Source organism: Haliotis asinina, chromosome 5, assembly GCF_037392515.1.
Source record: "Haliotis asinina isolate JCU_RB_2024 chromosome 5, JCU_Hal_asi_v2, whole genome shotgun sequence".
NCBI classification, from domain to species: domain Eukaryota; kingdom Metazoa; phylum Mollusca; class Gastropoda; order Lepetellida; family Haliotidae; genus Haliotis; species Haliotis asinina.
In genome coordinates, this window is record NC_090284.1 from 25857273 (window position 1) to 25875460 (window position 18188).

General features: G+C 36.7%; 2 protein-coding genes across 2 annotated transcripts in view; one reads left to right on the forward strand and one right to left on the reverse strand.

Annotated features, from left to right (window-relative positions):
- Window positions 1-15429, forward strand: LOC137283288 (active regulator of SIRT1-like). The gene is made up of 4 exons (XM_067814740.1): window positions 1-183; window positions 3109-3213; window positions 10238-10341; window positions 13773-15429. Exons 1-4 carry the CDS (start codon window positions 123-125, stop codon window positions 13875-13877), a joined length of 375 nt encoding a protein of 124 aa, XP_067670841.1. The 5' UTR covers window positions 1-122; the 3' UTR covers window positions 13878-15429.
- The window catches only part of LOC137283280 (COP9 signalosome complex subunit 3-like), a 15572-nt gene continuing 12813 nt past the window's right edge, over window positions 15430-18188 (reverse strand). Inside the window, exon 15 of the mRNA XM_067814730.1 lies at window positions 15430-16037. Within this exon, the coding sequence (XP_067670831.1) occupies window positions 15975-16037 (63 nt within the window). The 3' untranslated portion in view covers window positions 15430-15974. The remainder of the gene's footprint in view (window positions 16038-18188) is intronic.

The window sequence follows — 18188 nt, forward strand, 5'->3', positions numbered from 1 at the left end:
AAGCTCCGTACAATGTATGTAAGTTTCGCTCATGTTGTAGTTTACGTTTTGCAAACGTAATGTGAAATAGAGGTTTAATCACAACATACTAACACGTGTTTTAGGTGAAATATTTTGTCGATATGTCGGCAGAACTTGTGAGAAAGAGTTTGGAATTATTTGAGGACAACTTTGTAAAAAAAGGTAATCTAGATGACTAGACACTGTACTGGAAAGAAAATGGAACATTATGTATGACTATTATGTATGACCAAAGTGTCCATAGTCATAGACCTACATTGATAGTCATAGAATTGCATTAAGTTACAACATATACCATGGCGTAACGTGTTTTAGGAGTAATAGCTCAAAAGATGATCATGAACATTACCGCGTATCTGTAGATTATCAAAACTGTAATTCAGTAAATGAATATCACCTCACCTTTTATAAATCTATTGTTAGAATGTTCTGTCGCCCAAGCAAACTGGATTTTTTTTCTTGATTATTTTAAATTTTTTTGTGAAATTTGTCAAAAATAAAAATATTCACACGTACGTTATTCAATCATTTGCACATTCATTCTTCTTGTCTGCATGCCCCACTATGGCAGGGGCAATAAAATGTGTCATGTCTGCGCAGTATAGTAAAATCACAGTATTATTTTAAATGAACCCAGAGGTCACATGCCTTGTACAAATTCTGCTGCACGAAAAAAAATATATGTAAGAGATTACCAGTTCGGTGGTCAATGTTTTTATTATGTCGGCAACATTCCATTCGAGTCACATGATATTTATGTTTGGCTTTTCACTTGAGCAGACGATGGTCCGCTTGATAAGTTGCTAGCATTATTTCAAAATTATGATCACATTTACGGAGGTTCTCAAAGTGCATTACATTCTATGGTAGAATTTTAGTACTTTGACAGAAATTAGGCCACAAGTTCAGGAAAGTGGCATGGTATATGCTTCATAGCTACAGTTTCTTGTTTAAACGAGCTTTTTACAAAACCTTTGGGGTTTTATTCTGATGGTTACACCATACAGGTTCATTGGGGATATTTTGAATATCATACAAAGTAGTATCATTATGCAAATATTATGATAATGTTTCCAAGCTGAAAAAGTATCTTTACGAAAAGGAATTGCTAGTTAGAAAAAATTCTCAATATTAGCACCTACAAAAAATAGATTTGAGAACAGGAAATTCAAAAGCCTTGTGTCTTTTTCTATACTGCATCGCGAAAAGGATATCTTTAGTGCTGAGGTAAATTTATTGAGGTCTACTATCCTTAATCCTCCACTCTCAAAGTGTCTTATTAAGGTAGTTCTCTTGATTTTTTCCAGCTTACCATCCCAAATAAAGTTGAACAAGATTTGATTAAGGTTGTTTACAACTTCTTTTGATGGATTTGGTAAGACGGGGAATATATGAACTAATGTGTATAAAATCAATGATTTTATTACGATTATTTTACCTATTAAGGTCAGCTGTCTTCTCCTCAAATTTGCCAGTAGTGTGTGTATTGTCCCTAGTCTTTTCCTCATGTTTATCACCCAAAGATTGTCCTACATTGAATTTAAAGTAGTTCCCAAAACTGGAAATCAGAGTTTATCCAATTTCAATTCCTATCTTCACATAATCAGGCTTATCATACAAATGGTGGACAAATCATCAAACCTGAACTCATATACACCAGACCCATGAAGGTCCCAGGGTAGAATAAGCCTTCAGCAACCCATGTTTGCCATAAAAGGCGACTATGATGGTGGTAAAAGGTGACAAATGGGATCAGGTAGTCAGGCTCACTGACTTGGTTGACACATGTCAGCAGTTCCCAGTAATGAATTGCACAGATCAATGCTCATGTTGTTGATCACTGGATTGTCTGGTCCAGACTCTATTATCTACAGACTGCCACCATATAGCTGGAATATTGCTGAGTGCAGTGTAAAACTAAGCTCACTCATTCATATACACCAAAAGAGAACTAACAGCTCCGTCCATACCCTGCTCATTTTACACAGATCATTTCCACCTTCCCTGGTGTAATATTCTAACACTGAAATAAATTCATTGATTGTTTTTTATACATGTTTTAGTTTATTGAATGTATGTATATTTAGAGTGAGGATGCATGTTAGTTTGTAATTTTGACTTTTGATTGAGGTGGAGGGTACGGATGGAACTCTTACCCCAAAATCACCATTCAACAGAAGTGCTTCAAACAGTTCAAAATTAAAATTCAGGTGTTCGGTAAGATAAATATGGGATTCACTTGAGGGTACGTGAGCCCATGGCCCCCTCGGGACTTATAATGTAAAGAATATTATATAGAAGTTGACAAAAACTATTATGGCATCTATTACACCATATTAAGTAAATTGGGGCATTTTGACTACCCCTTGGGTTGATTTGACCAAACCTGAGGCAAAATGACCAAAAATCTGGAGCATTGTGACCAAATTTGCTTGGGCGTTTTGTTGTTGGGGTGATTTGACTTGGCATCCGCTACAACAACGCCCAAGAACTGAAGAGAAACATCAACATGACACATTGTTGACCACAAAGTACAAAATCTGTTAGGTCGAATGAGGGACCAAATTATGCAGAAGCGCAAGTCTGAAACTGAGAAGTATGAACATAGGTTTGAAGCTTGATACAATAGGGGGTTGATGTGCTACATCAAATTCTTAAGATTAGACTCATCTTGACGGAAAACATTATTGATCAAAACCTGCTCGTCTCCCCTCGTCGCCATTTTTGACGATATTTATGCTGTTTCAGGATGCTATGGTTGCTGGTTTTGGATGCTATGACTGCCACAATGGATAACACTCGATAACCGTTTTGGGGGGTTGTTGTAGCTGGTTTTGTTTCCATATCAAACAATGAATTTCCCGTTACAGAGCATTTGTTTCGGTTTTAAAGGATGTTGCAGTTTTAGAAGGTTATTTTCCAATTTTGGTGATTTTTGTTCTGTTTTGGTGTACATGAGTTCCCAGGTTGTATGGCAGGCCTGACATCGCTCTGATCCAGCAATGGCACAAGATTTAGTGGTGACTAAAGATTCTTAAAGAAGTAAATGAATGTACTCAGATATTTGTATAAATTTTATGTTTTCAGATGGAAAGGGAAAGGCAAAAAAACACATCAACACAAACAGACAGGGTGTTCAGAAGCAGCATCCATGCAGTAAAAAGAAAATGAAGACCTTCAGGTCTGCAATAGGTAATAATCATGCTTACATACAGCTATTATCAGCTTGGAACCCAGAACAGAATATCCTTCAATAAGTACCATCTCTGCTGCTATATCACACTGATGTATCACTGGAGATATCATTGATAGAATATAGCTGAATGTTGTTGTTGGCACTGGTACTACAGAAATGTACCTCAAGTATATTTCTGTATACAGACATAAGTCAAAATACAGAAACGTATTTGTAGTTCAGTTGATGACAATGCCCCCTTCAGCCATTATATAGCATCTCTCCAATGGGTGTCACAATACACCTGACCCATGAAGATCTGGATTACAATTGATCTTCACCAAACCACACTTGAAAGATCCAATTATTGGTGATCAGAATTGCTGACTTAGTTGATGCATGTTTTTGTATCCCATAGCTGGAATATTACTGAGTGCTATGTTTAAGAGCAAACAAACACAATACACCTCTGTCACTTGATGAAAATTGCATTACTTGAATCAAAATCAAATACATTTTGAGATGATGCCATTGTATTGCTTTGTATAGATTCAGCTAGGGTTGTCCAGCAAACACAAGGTTGTGCTACTAACAAGCTTGTGTTTAACACATAATTATGACTCCTCATACTATGTTATCTCAATCAGAATACTGGTTTCTGAAAGGCAGTGGTAAGTGAGTGAGCGAGCTTTGTTTTACACCACACTCAAAACTATTCCAGCTATATGGTGGCGGTCTGTAGATAATCGAGTCTGGGCCAGACTGTTCAGTGATCAACAGCATGATCATTGATCTGCACAACTGCCAATTTGCCAAATATATATTTGCAAGAAGATAATCTGTGATAGAGCAGGTATGAGGCATTATGAATGCAAGAAGCGTAAATTTATACATCCTCAGTATCTGTAAGGTATATGTTACGATAAATTTCCTCTATAACCTGGATGCATCTGTGGCCACCGTTACATCTGAGCTTGCCAGTGTCAGCAAAGATAGTGATCACAGTGCTTTAGTTTGCTCACAGTGCAACTCAGATTTTGTGAGAAATCATACAGACAAACTGACCGTTGGGTTTTTAGGTCTGAAACTTAAAAAAATATATGCAAGAACTCCTTCTACCTTTCAGAGAACCTGAGTGCATGGTTTGTGTTGCCAAGTTTAATTGGTTAGATCAGACGAAAAAATGAGTTGTGATTAGTACACTCACCTTCACAACACAGACTCATGAGGTTTTAATGGAGCATATACTCTGGACATATAAAGGATAGAATATATACATTGTATCTTACAATGGCCACAGGACTCATAAAGATGTAGGATAGAATTGATCTAAAGCAACCCATGCTTCAGTCTAAGTTAACTTAGTCTCAGTGTATTTTGTTACACTCCACCACTGAGTCTTAACAAAAACCTAGTAGAAGGTCGCGTCAGGTAACCTTTGAGCAACCAATGACCGTCCAATCAAACGCGGGATGGTTAAATAGATTTAACCAATCAGACAATGGCTACTATTTAGGGATTGAAGGGACTTTCAAAATATTCAGGTCACTGACACAGATCTCCCCACAAACAAAAATCTGCATATAACACAGTTATTTGACCTGCAGTATATACGCTTTGGGGTTTCTGTTGACATGGTTACCATAAGCTAATGTTTCCACAAGATAACATCCTTGAATATTTCCAAAAACACTATTTTCAGGGACTGTTTACACACCGTTGTCATGGTTGTATGTACGCCGTGTGCATCACTCGGAAGCGAGCTTACGCTAAATAGCATTCGGAATCGTTCGGGTACGAATCTTTTCGAGACAAAAAATTCAAAAGGTATGTGTAAATGTGCACTTTTGCGATTTGGTAAGCTGTGTTCTGATTGGTCAATCTCAAAGGTTACCTGACTCGACCTCCCATAAGGTTTTGTTAGACCCAGTAGTGGAGTGTAACTAAAAGTACTGAGGATAAGTTTACTTAGACTGCCCATGCTTGTCATTAGAGCCTGCTCATGGGATTGGGTGGTAAGGCTCGCTGACTTGGTAGACACATTTTATCGCATCCAAGTTGTGAAGATCAGTGCTCATACTTTTGATCACACGACATTCCCCACATGACATTTCCCCATCTTGACATTTCCCCACAACTTTCTGCAACCATTAGAGCAGATCCCCGCACCCATGAGTTGATGACGACCAACTTCGTAAAGGTGTCTTATACTGCAAAGTATATACACTATGAAACTAATGAAGTGTTATCTTGCTTATGGCAGTTATGCCATGATTCAGTTTGTATTACATTTTGATACCGACAGTGTGTTAAGGTGTCACATACTGTGTAATATATAAATCAACAAACTCAGGGTGTAGTAAAGAAGTACTATAACCCTTGTTTCACAACTCAGTCTGTACTATATTTTGGCATCAACAGTATATAAATGTCTTCTACACTACGTAGCATATATATGTCAACAAACCAATGATATAGTTAATAAATACTACTTTCCTTGTTTCATGTCTCAGTTTGTACTGTACTTTGGGACCAACCGCGTGTGAAGGTGTTTCATACTGTGTAATATTTACTTTATCAAAATTATGTAAAGAAGTATTATCTCCCTTGTTTCTTGACTCATTCTGTATTATGGGACCAACAGCGTGTAAAGGTATTCTGTACTATATACATTAACAAAGTGATGGTGTAATTTAGAAGTACTATCTTCTTGTCGTATGACTTAGTCGGCACTATACTTTGGTACCGACAGTGTGTAAAGGTATTTCTACAGCGCATAATGCACAACGACAAACTAAGGGTGCAGTATAGAAGTATTAATGCCTTTGTGGCATGACTAAGTTTGTGTTATATTTTGGTAACAGCAGTGTGTAAAGGAGTGTCATACTAAATAGTATGTACATCAACACAACTAATGGCGTACTTAAGAAGTACTACCACCTTGTTTCACAACTTAATTTGTAATACACCAAATTTCTGTTACCATGTAGAACATATGACACCAAAAAAAAGTCATAGTCAAAAAGTTGGTATGTTTCATGACAATAATAGTGTGTCAGGGTATTTTATACTGAGTAATTTATACATCACCAGATAAATGGCGTAGTTGGTAGTATAATCTCTCGTTTTTGTTTTACCTTTTTACAACTATACAAAAAATTTAGACAACAGGGTGCTTGAAAATACAGTTTAATCATAAAATGTTAAACTACAATAATTTCCTCAAAGCTACAAAATGGTATCCAGAATTGACATAGTATCTGCTAATTGCAGAGGCCTAGCTGATAAAATGAAACTTAAAGAAGTGATGAGACTGTAAAGAAAATAATAATATGCCTCCATGACATCCATATAGGATGACATAAATTCCAGGAGGAATGAATGGGGCACAAAAATATTATCGCTCCTTACACATCAAAGGCACATGGAGTAGCTATTCTCGTTGAACACAAAGTAGAAATGAAAATCCACTATGCGAAAGTTGACGAACATGGAAACTATCATAACCGATTGCACGATTGATAACATAACTTATCAGTTGCTAATATATATGGCCCTAATCATGATGGCTTAAAATTATCTGAAAACTTATTTCCTAACATAGATGACTTTGAAAATGACTCCATAATTTTATGTGGAGACTGGAACCTCATATTTATCCAAACCTGGACCTGGGAAACTATAACAATATCAATAATCCCAAAGCACGGAAATATGTTTAGAAAAATTGATAAGATATATCTTAATTGATGTTTGGCGGCAGACGAACTGTAGTATGAGAAAATATACAAGGTGGTGGAAGAACCCTAGGCAACAGGCTCGTCATGATTTTTTCTTAGTATCAGAAAGCATTTTTAACTCGCTCTGGAGTCTAATAGTATTCCTGGATACAAATCTCACCATTCCGCTATCACACTATCACTCTCAAATAACCTTAGCAAAGAAAGAGGAAAAGGATTTTGGAAATTTAATGTCTTGTTGCCATACCATAAGGAATTTGTGTCAAATGTTCAGAAGATATTGCACGAAACAAAGATTGAACATACAGAGGATGACCAAATCAACAATGTTGACGATATCGATGACCTGGATCTTAAGTTAAAAATTACTGACAGTTTATCCTTAGAGACATTACTTATGACAATACATATGGGACAGTTATATATCACTTACATCATTTCTTATATAAGATGAAAGTACCAAACTCCAGAACCTAGAAAACTAAATAGCTGAAACGGAAGATGATATTAGAAAAGATTATCAAAATATAAAATGAAAAGACACCAGGAGACCTCTCAAGACCTTCAAATTATTTTTGCAGTTTTGAAAATAGGGATTATACAAATAAACTAATCAATAAAGTGATAAATTGTAATAACTGTATAATAACAGATGGAAGAGAAATGAGAAATGAATTAAAACTTATTTATGAGACTCTATATGCAGAGCAAACTGAAACCGACTACAGGATGGCTGAAAACATACTAGAAACAAAAGCTACTCCGGAAATGAAAGAAGATATATTTGATAGACTTGTAGAATCAATTACACTCAAAGAAATAGCTACAGTCATAAAAAATATGAAAAGTAATGAGTCCAGAAATTGATGGATTTCCAGTGGAGTTTTTTGTAAAAAGATAGGAAAATTGATTTTTAGGTATATTTCTGAAGCTTTTGTGGAAAAAAAGCTTTTGGATACCATAAACAGAGGTGTTATCACTTGTTTACCAAAGGCTAATAGACAGAAAATACCTGAAAAACTGACGTCCCATCTCGCTATTCAACACTTTTTACAAGATGTATAACTAACAGATGAAAAACAACACTCCAAGTTCTCACTGATGGAAACCAAACAGGTTTCATACCTGGGCGATGTATTACTGATAATATTAGAAACCTGTATGACATAATATACGATTTGAAAAAACACGATAGATCGTGGCTCTTATTCTCGAAACATCCGTAGCCCTAAGAATACGTAACTTTGATCGTAGCCAATGTGTTGAGAATGGGCCAAAGAAGTTCTTAAGGCTATGAATGTTTCAAGAATAGCTAGCCAGGCCTTTTAATCCTAGTAGATTTTGAAAAATCACTGGATACAGTATCTAAACAATGTATATTTAAAGTGTTGAAGAAATTTGGTTGGGGGTCAAAAATGGATTAGAATCCTTACAAACAATGCTAACTCATGTAATTCAAAATGGCCATCTTTTCCCCTTTTTTCAAACCGGACGAGGATGTCGTCAGGGCGACCCAGTGATCCAGAGGTACTTGGAACTATGATTAGAGAAACTGTGCACAAAAATAATAGAAATAAATAATAAAGGACATGAATTAGATCAATATGCTGACGATACAGAACATTTCCTTGATTGGTCTGAGAGTACCTTGTACTGGGTAACAGTATCATTGCATGTTGATTTAGACAAACACTGTGTTACACCAACTGCCTCTGATTGTAGTATGGGATGGTGTTACAATGTGACCTTCTCTTCTACCTCACAAATATAACCTATACTGGCGTCTCCTATTCTCGTGGTACTTACGAATATCAGCTGAAAAAATAATATAAACAGTTCTTTTCATATGTATGCTTGTTGTTTTTAAATGAAGAGATCCCCCCTCTAACATCTACATCTATCAACTGCTTGATTCATCAAGTGTATTATCTCACTTGACATGGTCATCCGCCGCTGACTTTTCGAGGCGTTTCCTATTCTCGCGGTACAATGAGAAAGTAAAGTTATTAGGTGTAAGGAAGCGGAATCTTATCGGGAAGGGCGGGGGAAAGTTACGATTTTTCCAAGTTGTTTAAAACTCATGAATATTCATTACGCTGCAAAATTGTGATAATTAACAGACCTGGGCCACTTTCTAGTTACTGGTCAATGATGTAAACAACCGCTAAGTATCACGCATCGGCGACCTCGGCAGAAAATGTGTTTACTGCGAAAATAGGAAACCCGCGAGAATAGGATATATATACTATACTAGTTAACTAGTACTACATTAACTCTTGAAACTATGCACTATTGCTTGTCAAGAGTGATATTCTCCACAATGTGACTGATATTCTCTTTTGTAATTATACAGTATCATGAAGGTACCACATATTGGCAAAAGGATATGATTTTGTAGATATATCACTACCTGACACCTGAATCTGTATTACATGTGTAGACTTTATCTCAGAATCAGAAAAGCAGCTGTATGAATCATGTAGTTTCCATACATGAATTATACATATTTATTGCCACTGTTCTTTACTACAGCAAATGTAACTCTGTCAATCAGTATACTGTCCAATAAGAACTGTGTGAACTTACATGTTACCATGCAAACATGGAATTATTTATGTATACAATGTTTGCTTTTTATAGTAATGCACAAACACGCAACAAACACCATTGCATCCACTATCTGACCATGTCCAAAGTACCAAAGTAAACATTCCACCTTGTCCATGGGCATAATTACCCTGTAGGAAATGTTTGTAATTGCATGCTACTGCATGAACAGGTAACTATATACAATGTACTGTTAAACATATTTCTGTAACCCTGGTGTACTGAAAAAAAAATACAAAACGACAGAAAAAAAGCCTTTCCGGTTGATGATGGAGAGGGCTTACGCCCTGTGAAACAATCTGTTTTTTTTGAGCTACACATTTATTAACAGAACTCATTTACTAAAGTGTGGAAACTCCATTAATGCATCAATAGTTTTTTTTTTCCTTTTCTACAGTCAAATAATTGCTGTCGGGGACTCAACAACTGCAATCCATCAATTGTTCAATGCATCATTACAGACCTAAAACTCATAGCTGGAAGTATTTGTACAGGGGTTTTTTTTGTGTGAAAAAAAACTGATGTTTCTATAGCTAATCAAAATTGTTGATTGAACCTTCTAAAGATCCCAGTAAGGTTTAAGGTATGACAGCTGATAATCTGTACAAGACCTATCACGTTATGTGTTGTGACACCATTGCTATGTGTAGAGTTCTCTCAAAAGACAACTGATCAGGTTGTGTATTTCTTACAGAGAAGCACCGGGCTGAATCTGGCAAGGATCACACAGCTGACAACATCCACCTTCTACAGCAACTCACAGATGTGGCCAAAACACATGGAACTTTCACAAAAAAGGTCAGACCGAGCTTATGCTGAACAAGCATCACAACAGTGATGTCCTTATCACATGGTGAACAGTGATGTCCTCATAATTAAAACACAGTTTTCAGTCATTCATGATCTATAAAATGCATTGCTGATTAAGAAAAAACAAATAAACAAAATTATAAGTGTATAATCGCAAATCAAAAGTGCAATATTTTGCACTTAGGTTTACCTCCCTCGAAACGAAGCAGCTGCCATGCCATTCACCATGCATGTGTTAGGAGCGCAGGGCAGCATAGCTGTTGAAACCATTTTCTCACAGCGCTGGGGGAAAGTTAGTGAATCATTTGAACTCCGAATTTGCTGGTCTATTTTCATTGTTTTTGGCATTTTTGATGATTTGTTTCAGTCGGTGCATACTGAAAGGTATCTACAAAGTTGTGTTTTATGTTGCATGTGACCTTTAAACTCTATCTCCTAATTTGATAAAAATGCCAGTGATGTTACCTAGTAACAGAATATACTTGAAGTGTTTAATTAGCACCGAAGTCGATGAGAATCCTGACTTTTGGTTTACAATATATAATGGGCAGGTTTTTCACGTAGGATGAAGCCAACATATAGACAATATCTGTTTGTTGTAGTCATTGTAACGATGAAGACACAATTATGAAAGACCAGGTACAGCCCGTTTGGGTTCAGATGACAACAGCGAATGTTTAAATAACTTGAAATAGCTGGGGGGGAGTGGAGGGATGGGGGCAGTTGTGCTGAGTTGCACCTGAAGTAAGTGTCAGCGCTGTCAGGTACATAGGTTTTTATGTTTTTGAGCTAATCCCTTTTTCAAGTTATTTAAGCATTCATTGTTCCAAGTTGAACCCAAACAGATTGTAGTTATTTTTTACTAACTCATATGGCATCACCGTGTTGATTTAGACTAACAGCAAGTCTCTGAAATGAACATATTTTGTGAAAAAAAAACGCTTATAGTAAAAACAATTAAATATAATGAAATGGAGCCCTGAGACTTTGTTCATTTTTCCTTATGCTGTGCAAAATATAGATTTGCCACATTTTCTAGACTTGTGTGGGCTTTTGTGGAAATATTTGCTTCAGGGTCTTTATGACAAACTATTTCTTTATTCTGAATTGCATGGTATATCCGTAGCTTCTGGATGTGGTAGCTGTGTCAAATCACACCTGTCAGAGGGGTACACAAAATATCTGATCGGTGGCTGAGTGGGTTAGATACCAGACTTTGTGTGTTGTCAGATTGGTGCCTGACTCTGAGGATGGGGGTTAAAATCCTCAATGGGGCAACAAAAGTTCTAGAATCTGTACTTTCCTGAGAAAGCATGTTCCAAAATATAGCATGTGTTACAGTTAACAACATTCATTACGACAAAAATGAAGAATACTTGCCTTGAGGTATCAGTTTCCATGTCTTTGTATTTTGATGAAATAAGTCCAAAGTGTAACTAACCTTCTTAGGGTATGAAACACAGGCGCCCACCACGGGTCTGAAAATCGATAAACTAAGTCAGTTCACTATTCAACTCCTTTACAGGTTATATAGTAAGGGGGTTGGATAGTAAACCATGATTTAGTTTATCGATGTTTGGACCCGCGGTGGGCGCCTGTGGTATGAAGCTCCTAATAATTTGAATAAAACTTGTAAAATACTGAAAAAAACTCATGCCAGTGCAAGAAAAGAATTAACCATTTATTTCAAATTTGTTAGTGAATTAATAAGGATTTATTATTCTGAAATATGATGAATATCTTCATATTCATATCAAAATTTTAATCCGGTCATCAGGCAGGTGAATATATGAGATTCTGGCAGTCCATCTTGAAAATAGCCCTACCTAGCGGTCAGACAGGCAAGTATTTTGAATGTTGGTGCTCTGCCTGATGTTATGACAGGACAGGCAGACATTAAACAAACATGGCATCTCACAGACTGGGGTGAGAACTGTTGCAAGTTGATGAAGGACAGTTACCATGGTTACTCTAGCCCATTCTTAAGTGCTGTTGGAAATGGACAAAAAAAATCTGGGTTTCTTTTTCACATTTATCTCTACAATTTATGTATAGTTGATATGCAAAAGTGTGAATTATCTGTTAAAATACGTTTGGCCTAACTACAGTTCCAGTGGTAGGGAAAAAAGGATTTTACTGAGGAGAAATTAGTGCAGAAATGAGTAATGCAAAAAAATTGAAAGTCCAAAGCATCTTACTTGGAACAGACTGTTGCTTTTTGCAAATTAGTGTGCGATGGTTTTGTATTATAAAGGGTGCTTTTTAAATGTCCATATTTAAATCAGACTTAGGTCAGACCAATTTTATTTTTTGTTTTACGGATCCACCGGCCATATTTTTTCAAGAATGAGAAAAATAATTAAAATTAATTTCCCCCGCTCAAAAAATAAAATCCTAATTTTTTTATCACCTAAAAATGTAAACTCACAAGAAAATACTTTTTAGTGTTTTTTTTTACCCATATTCATTTCATAAGTTGCCAAAAGTAAAATATTTTGAGTATTTAGAAGGAATATTACATTGATTGGAAATTTTATTTTTATTTTTTTTAGAGCCTGCCTTTAGATTTTCTGAGGACAAAATCCGTAAAACAAGAAATAGAATTGGTCTGGTCTTAGCTTCATTATAAACGGTAGCTGTCAGGGAAAAAAAATAACTTTCATGCTGAAACTATTAAGGATGTAGCTAACATGGAGTCTCACTGTCACTGAAAAAAAGAAACACGTAGCGGGATCGTCTCAAAAGTAAAATCAGGATGGATGTCGCAGACGATTGTTGGAGTCGGGCAGGGGGATAGAGATATCAGCTAAGATATGATAATCATTTGGGGGAATTAAATTGGGGAAAACAGGGTATAATAACAATTTACAAATAATATCCATATACGTCAATCTCCGGGGGATTATGCAACCTGTGTATTTTGAGAGATTAATCCGATGCTTTTCTATGGGTATCAGGTATCAAAACATATCTTACCATAAACTGCATGAAAAAAAAACTCATAAGATGTCAATCAACAGATGAGACATAGTCAACGCACATGAAAAAGCACAAAATATCTTTGCGATGACCACTTGTGCCACTTGGCTGCGCATGCATATATATTTTTACGTATCCCACTGAATGCCCTGTTTGGCCAAAGTGAGCTATTTCGACTTATCGAAGTCAGCGAGCCCGACCACCCAATCTCATTAGTCACCTCTAACCACAAGCATGGTCACCTTTGGTGGCAACCATGGGTTGCTGAAGAACTGTTCTACCCTGGATCTTCATGGGTCCACACACTCAAATTAACAATGGGATCTTCCTGTGTACTTGATAGTGGTTGATCTATCATAGAGATGGAATACTCTGAATATGTTTTAGATAAAAGACTGCATGAAACTCAGTTTTCATAATTTCATCTGTTTTTGTTGCAGGTATTTGGTTATACAGAAACCAATGAACCTAAAGAAGAGGAGGAGTCCACAGTGTTCACAGAAGCCGACTTTGAGAAGTTTGAGAAAGAGTACAACTTCCACTGATATGTCAATAAGTTAGGCATGGAGATGTGAATTGATGTTGGATCACATACAAACGAACAGAGATTGTGAAGTTCATTTGGAAACTAGTTTTAGAGGGAAGAGAAACTTTCACTTTTAAACAATGGGCAAACAGAGGGCTCCTTTTGTGCTGCTACAGCTGTTCATAAAGAAACAATATGTACCACTGTGAACTTTACTTGTTATGCAGCCAAGCTCTGCAATTATGAATATTACTTGTTGTGCAGCGAGGTCTGCGAATGTATGAAAAGTTCCCAGCAAGTCTGATGCAAGACATGAAAGATCAGCATATGTGTTTCTAAAACCAAATAGCAATGGTGACACTGTGTGGAATAGTCTGTTTTCACAAAGTTATGTATTGCTGTGGGATAGGAAACATCAGCCCTGAAACAAACAGTGAATGTTGGCCTTGTTGGAGTGAAGGAACTTTGTTCAGGGTCACTTTCCTCACTATCACAGCCCTAATAGAACATGGCATACCATTAACTGACTCCTCATGCTTGTCCACTAACCCGGCATTCCCACCATAATTTAGAATTGATCTTCAGAGCCCATACTGTCGTAAGAGGCGACCATTGGGATCAGGTGGTCATGCTTGCTGAGTGACTGGCACGTCAGTTGTGTAGATTGATGCTCATGCTGTTGACCACTGGATTGTCTGGTCCTGTCTCGATTATTTACAGACCACTGGCATATAGCTGGAATATTGCTTTGTGTGGTATAAACTAAACCCACTCTGTTTCAAAGTATAGTGTCCATCTTTGCCATTTCACGTTTTCTGTGCTAACATAGAAGTGGACTATCCCACATGACTGTCCAATCAGCAAACGTGTTGCAAAAACATGCTACTGCACAGCATGTGTTTTACAAATGGTGATGCAACAAAACTAAGCTTTGATACAGACTGTCGCTAGTAGCTGCAACATTGCTGATGTGACATGGAGCAGTATTCACTCACTCATTTTGTTAGAGACTGTGTAGAAGAAAATGGTATGAAGGAGGTAAAGGAATACAGCCAAGCACCCTTATGTCAAACTCTGATAACTTGGTTGTCTTGATATAACATCTCAGTCCCTGTAAAATCCTTCATAATTTATCATTATTTAAGCTCCAGTCAAAGTAAACTTAGTCTCAGTGTTAGAACAAACCCTAGTACAAGGTCACGTCTGGTAACCATGGAGTGACCTATGCCCGTCCAAACGCGAGACGGTTAAATAGATATACTGTAAATCACGAATTTTTTGCGTCATGATATTTTTGCGAGTGGCGACCAACAGACGTTTTTGAAGTATTGAGTTTACTTAGACACTGTTTCAAACACAACTGACGATAGATCATAGTTTTGAATCAAAACATACTGAGAAACCAATGAGGGCTTTGTGTGATCATGTCACTGGCATATGACTGAGTTGTTCCTATATGATGTGTGATGATATGCCCTAGTCGGATTTTTTCTTGCTGCCATGAATATAGAGACAATGGTGCTCAACTGTGTATCTCTAACAGTCACTCAGAATAAATCCATAAAAACATGTTTAAGGTTTTGTTTATCTTTTATTTGCATGTTATGAAAAAGGCATACAAATTTTGCAACAAATTACCATACAAGCATGTTTGCATGTGATACTTTGTTCATATTTTGAGACACAAGTCGCTATCATTATCTGCTATGCAGTGAATTGCTGTGGAAAGGATTGACACTCCTACTCAAGAGGTAAAGAATATACTGGATTTGAACAGTCTCCAAACCATATTACACTGAACTGTCATCTTATGGTAAAAATGCTGAGAGAAATATACTTCAGTTGGTTCAATACTGCAAGAATTGACAACTTGTAATGAAGCATATTTACAAAAAATACTACTTTTTTTATAACTGTTAGTTCTTCTTTATGAGTGATAGCCAATTCATACACAAGAAACTTTTCAGGATTTAGCCTTTTAGTACATCATATCTGAAAATACTATTATTCCCTGAATCTTCACTTCATAAACTCAAAGGAATACAAACGTACATAAATAAGTTTTTGGCCTAACAGTTGTAGCACTTAAAAAGACCGACAGGCAGCAATGACAACATCAATAGCCTTGACCTTTACTAGTGGAGGAACCGGGAATATCATCATCATGGCTACCAGAACTCTGAAAAAGACACAAATGGTTAGATATTGTTGAAGTTTATGACATAAGATTCCATGCTATTATGAAATCTCAAGAAGATCAGTACATCATCAACAGGAACAGTGTTGCCAGATTAATTTTTCACGGAGGCATCCCAATATTCACTTGCTTTTTTCTGAAGAGAGGAGATGACACTGATATCTGGCATCATGACATGATCATCTGGAGATTCTATGTCCACTTTATGACATTAAACATATTTTGCACACAGAAAGGGTGACTGTGCTTTACATAGACACCACTCGTTAAATAACCACAGACAACACTGGCAATACTGAATTTGAATAAATACTGACGAATAGTACTGACTACATTGTAACTAGACACCATTAAATCCTGATGGACAGCACTAACTGTAGTGTAATTAGACATCATTGACTACTGACTAGTTTCTTGTTTTACGCCTCACTTGGCAATATTCCAGCTATATGACAGCGGTCTGTGAATAATCAAGTCTCAACCAAACAATTCTGTGATCAACAGCATGAGCTCATTAATTACTGAAAAACTGTACTCTAATTAGACATAATTACTTAAATTCTACTGAAGTTAAACATAATTAATTACCGGGACAAGTTCTGTCTGTGCTGCAATTAGACATCATTAATTACTGAAGGACACTATTGCCTATATTGCATACAAAATGGGGACTGCCATCAGTACAGTTATATATGGCTAGTTACAGTATGCAGGTTACAGAGGCCCATGACTGGACAACACTGGATACCAAGCAAAATGCAGTGCTCTGTGCAGACCGATAAAAGCAAAACAATGCTACTGAACTCAATAAATCTCTCAATGCAATGCTAAACTTGGTAACATGTGACCACTGCCTACAACATGTCTGTTCTCTAGCCATGTTCTGGCAATATCAAGACGTGAACACACAGTTCTAGCAAGAAACAGCTTACAGAGTTGAACGAGGATCCACAACAGTTCTTAACCTGGACACACACTGTACACATAAGCAACCACGGACATCCATGGGCAGACCAACATTAAACACAGTCTAAATTATGTATCTTGTTGGAATCCTGTTCTATGAAGAATTCATTTTGATTTCAGTCTGAATAAACTGAAATAAGATATCAATGTGATAGCAGTAAAATATTTGCATAAGATGGTCAAAATTTTCAAGCTTTGTCAAGTATCCATGGTGCTGGTGAACATCCTCTAACATATCACAATCATGAAAATTTCACTTTGTAAACATTTATTTTCATCACCCACTAAGTCACTATAAAGCTGAAATATCCAACTGATAACTTCAAAACAACTGAAAGCGCAGCAAGAGCCACTGAAATGCCATGAGGTTACCCGTGAGTTTTGCTTGAAGACATGAAGAACACCACTGCTGACAACATCAAACAGCAAATGATCCAAGCTAACATTAGGAGAAACACAGTGCCAGTTGAGTTAAGATCACAAGCTAACAACACTCATACTGAGATATTGGACATAGTTCTAGGTGAGAGCTACCCAACTTGTCTGTTCAAGCCCAAAGTGTAATGCTGTTAGATTCATCATGTCGATATGTCTCGACCGACTGCTGCAAAATAAATCATTAACAAATATGAATTGCTCGTCTTTAGATAACTAGTACTGGTCATTGCTCACAATATGCAGATCAATAATCGGAGCTCAGTAACCAATCAAAAATCAATTTTAATCATGAACTCCACTGCAAAACTAGTGTGAGCAGTGACACAATCATAGCACAGTGCAAACGAACCAGGCACCAGTTAATACTACGATCAACACTAGAGGATACTACCTATTGAGACATGCCTGCCAGTATGTTTTTCACATCTCAGTTTGATGAGTGAGGAAACTGCATCAGTTGTTTATGTTTTGATTCAAAAAACATAGAATTCAGAAACTTACTATCTATAGTTTGATCAGATGTTTCACTTTTAATGAGCTCATCGATAATTTCTAATGCAGGTGAGATCAATCGACAGACCTATCATTTCATCAATAGCTCTAGCAGTAGTTATCACTGTTGCTGTGTTATACTACTGAGTGACTGGTTATCAATTATCCAGTGTGAACATCACCAGCAATTAATACTGAGAACCATTGGTTGTTGTACTTTGATTTACTCTAGTTTGG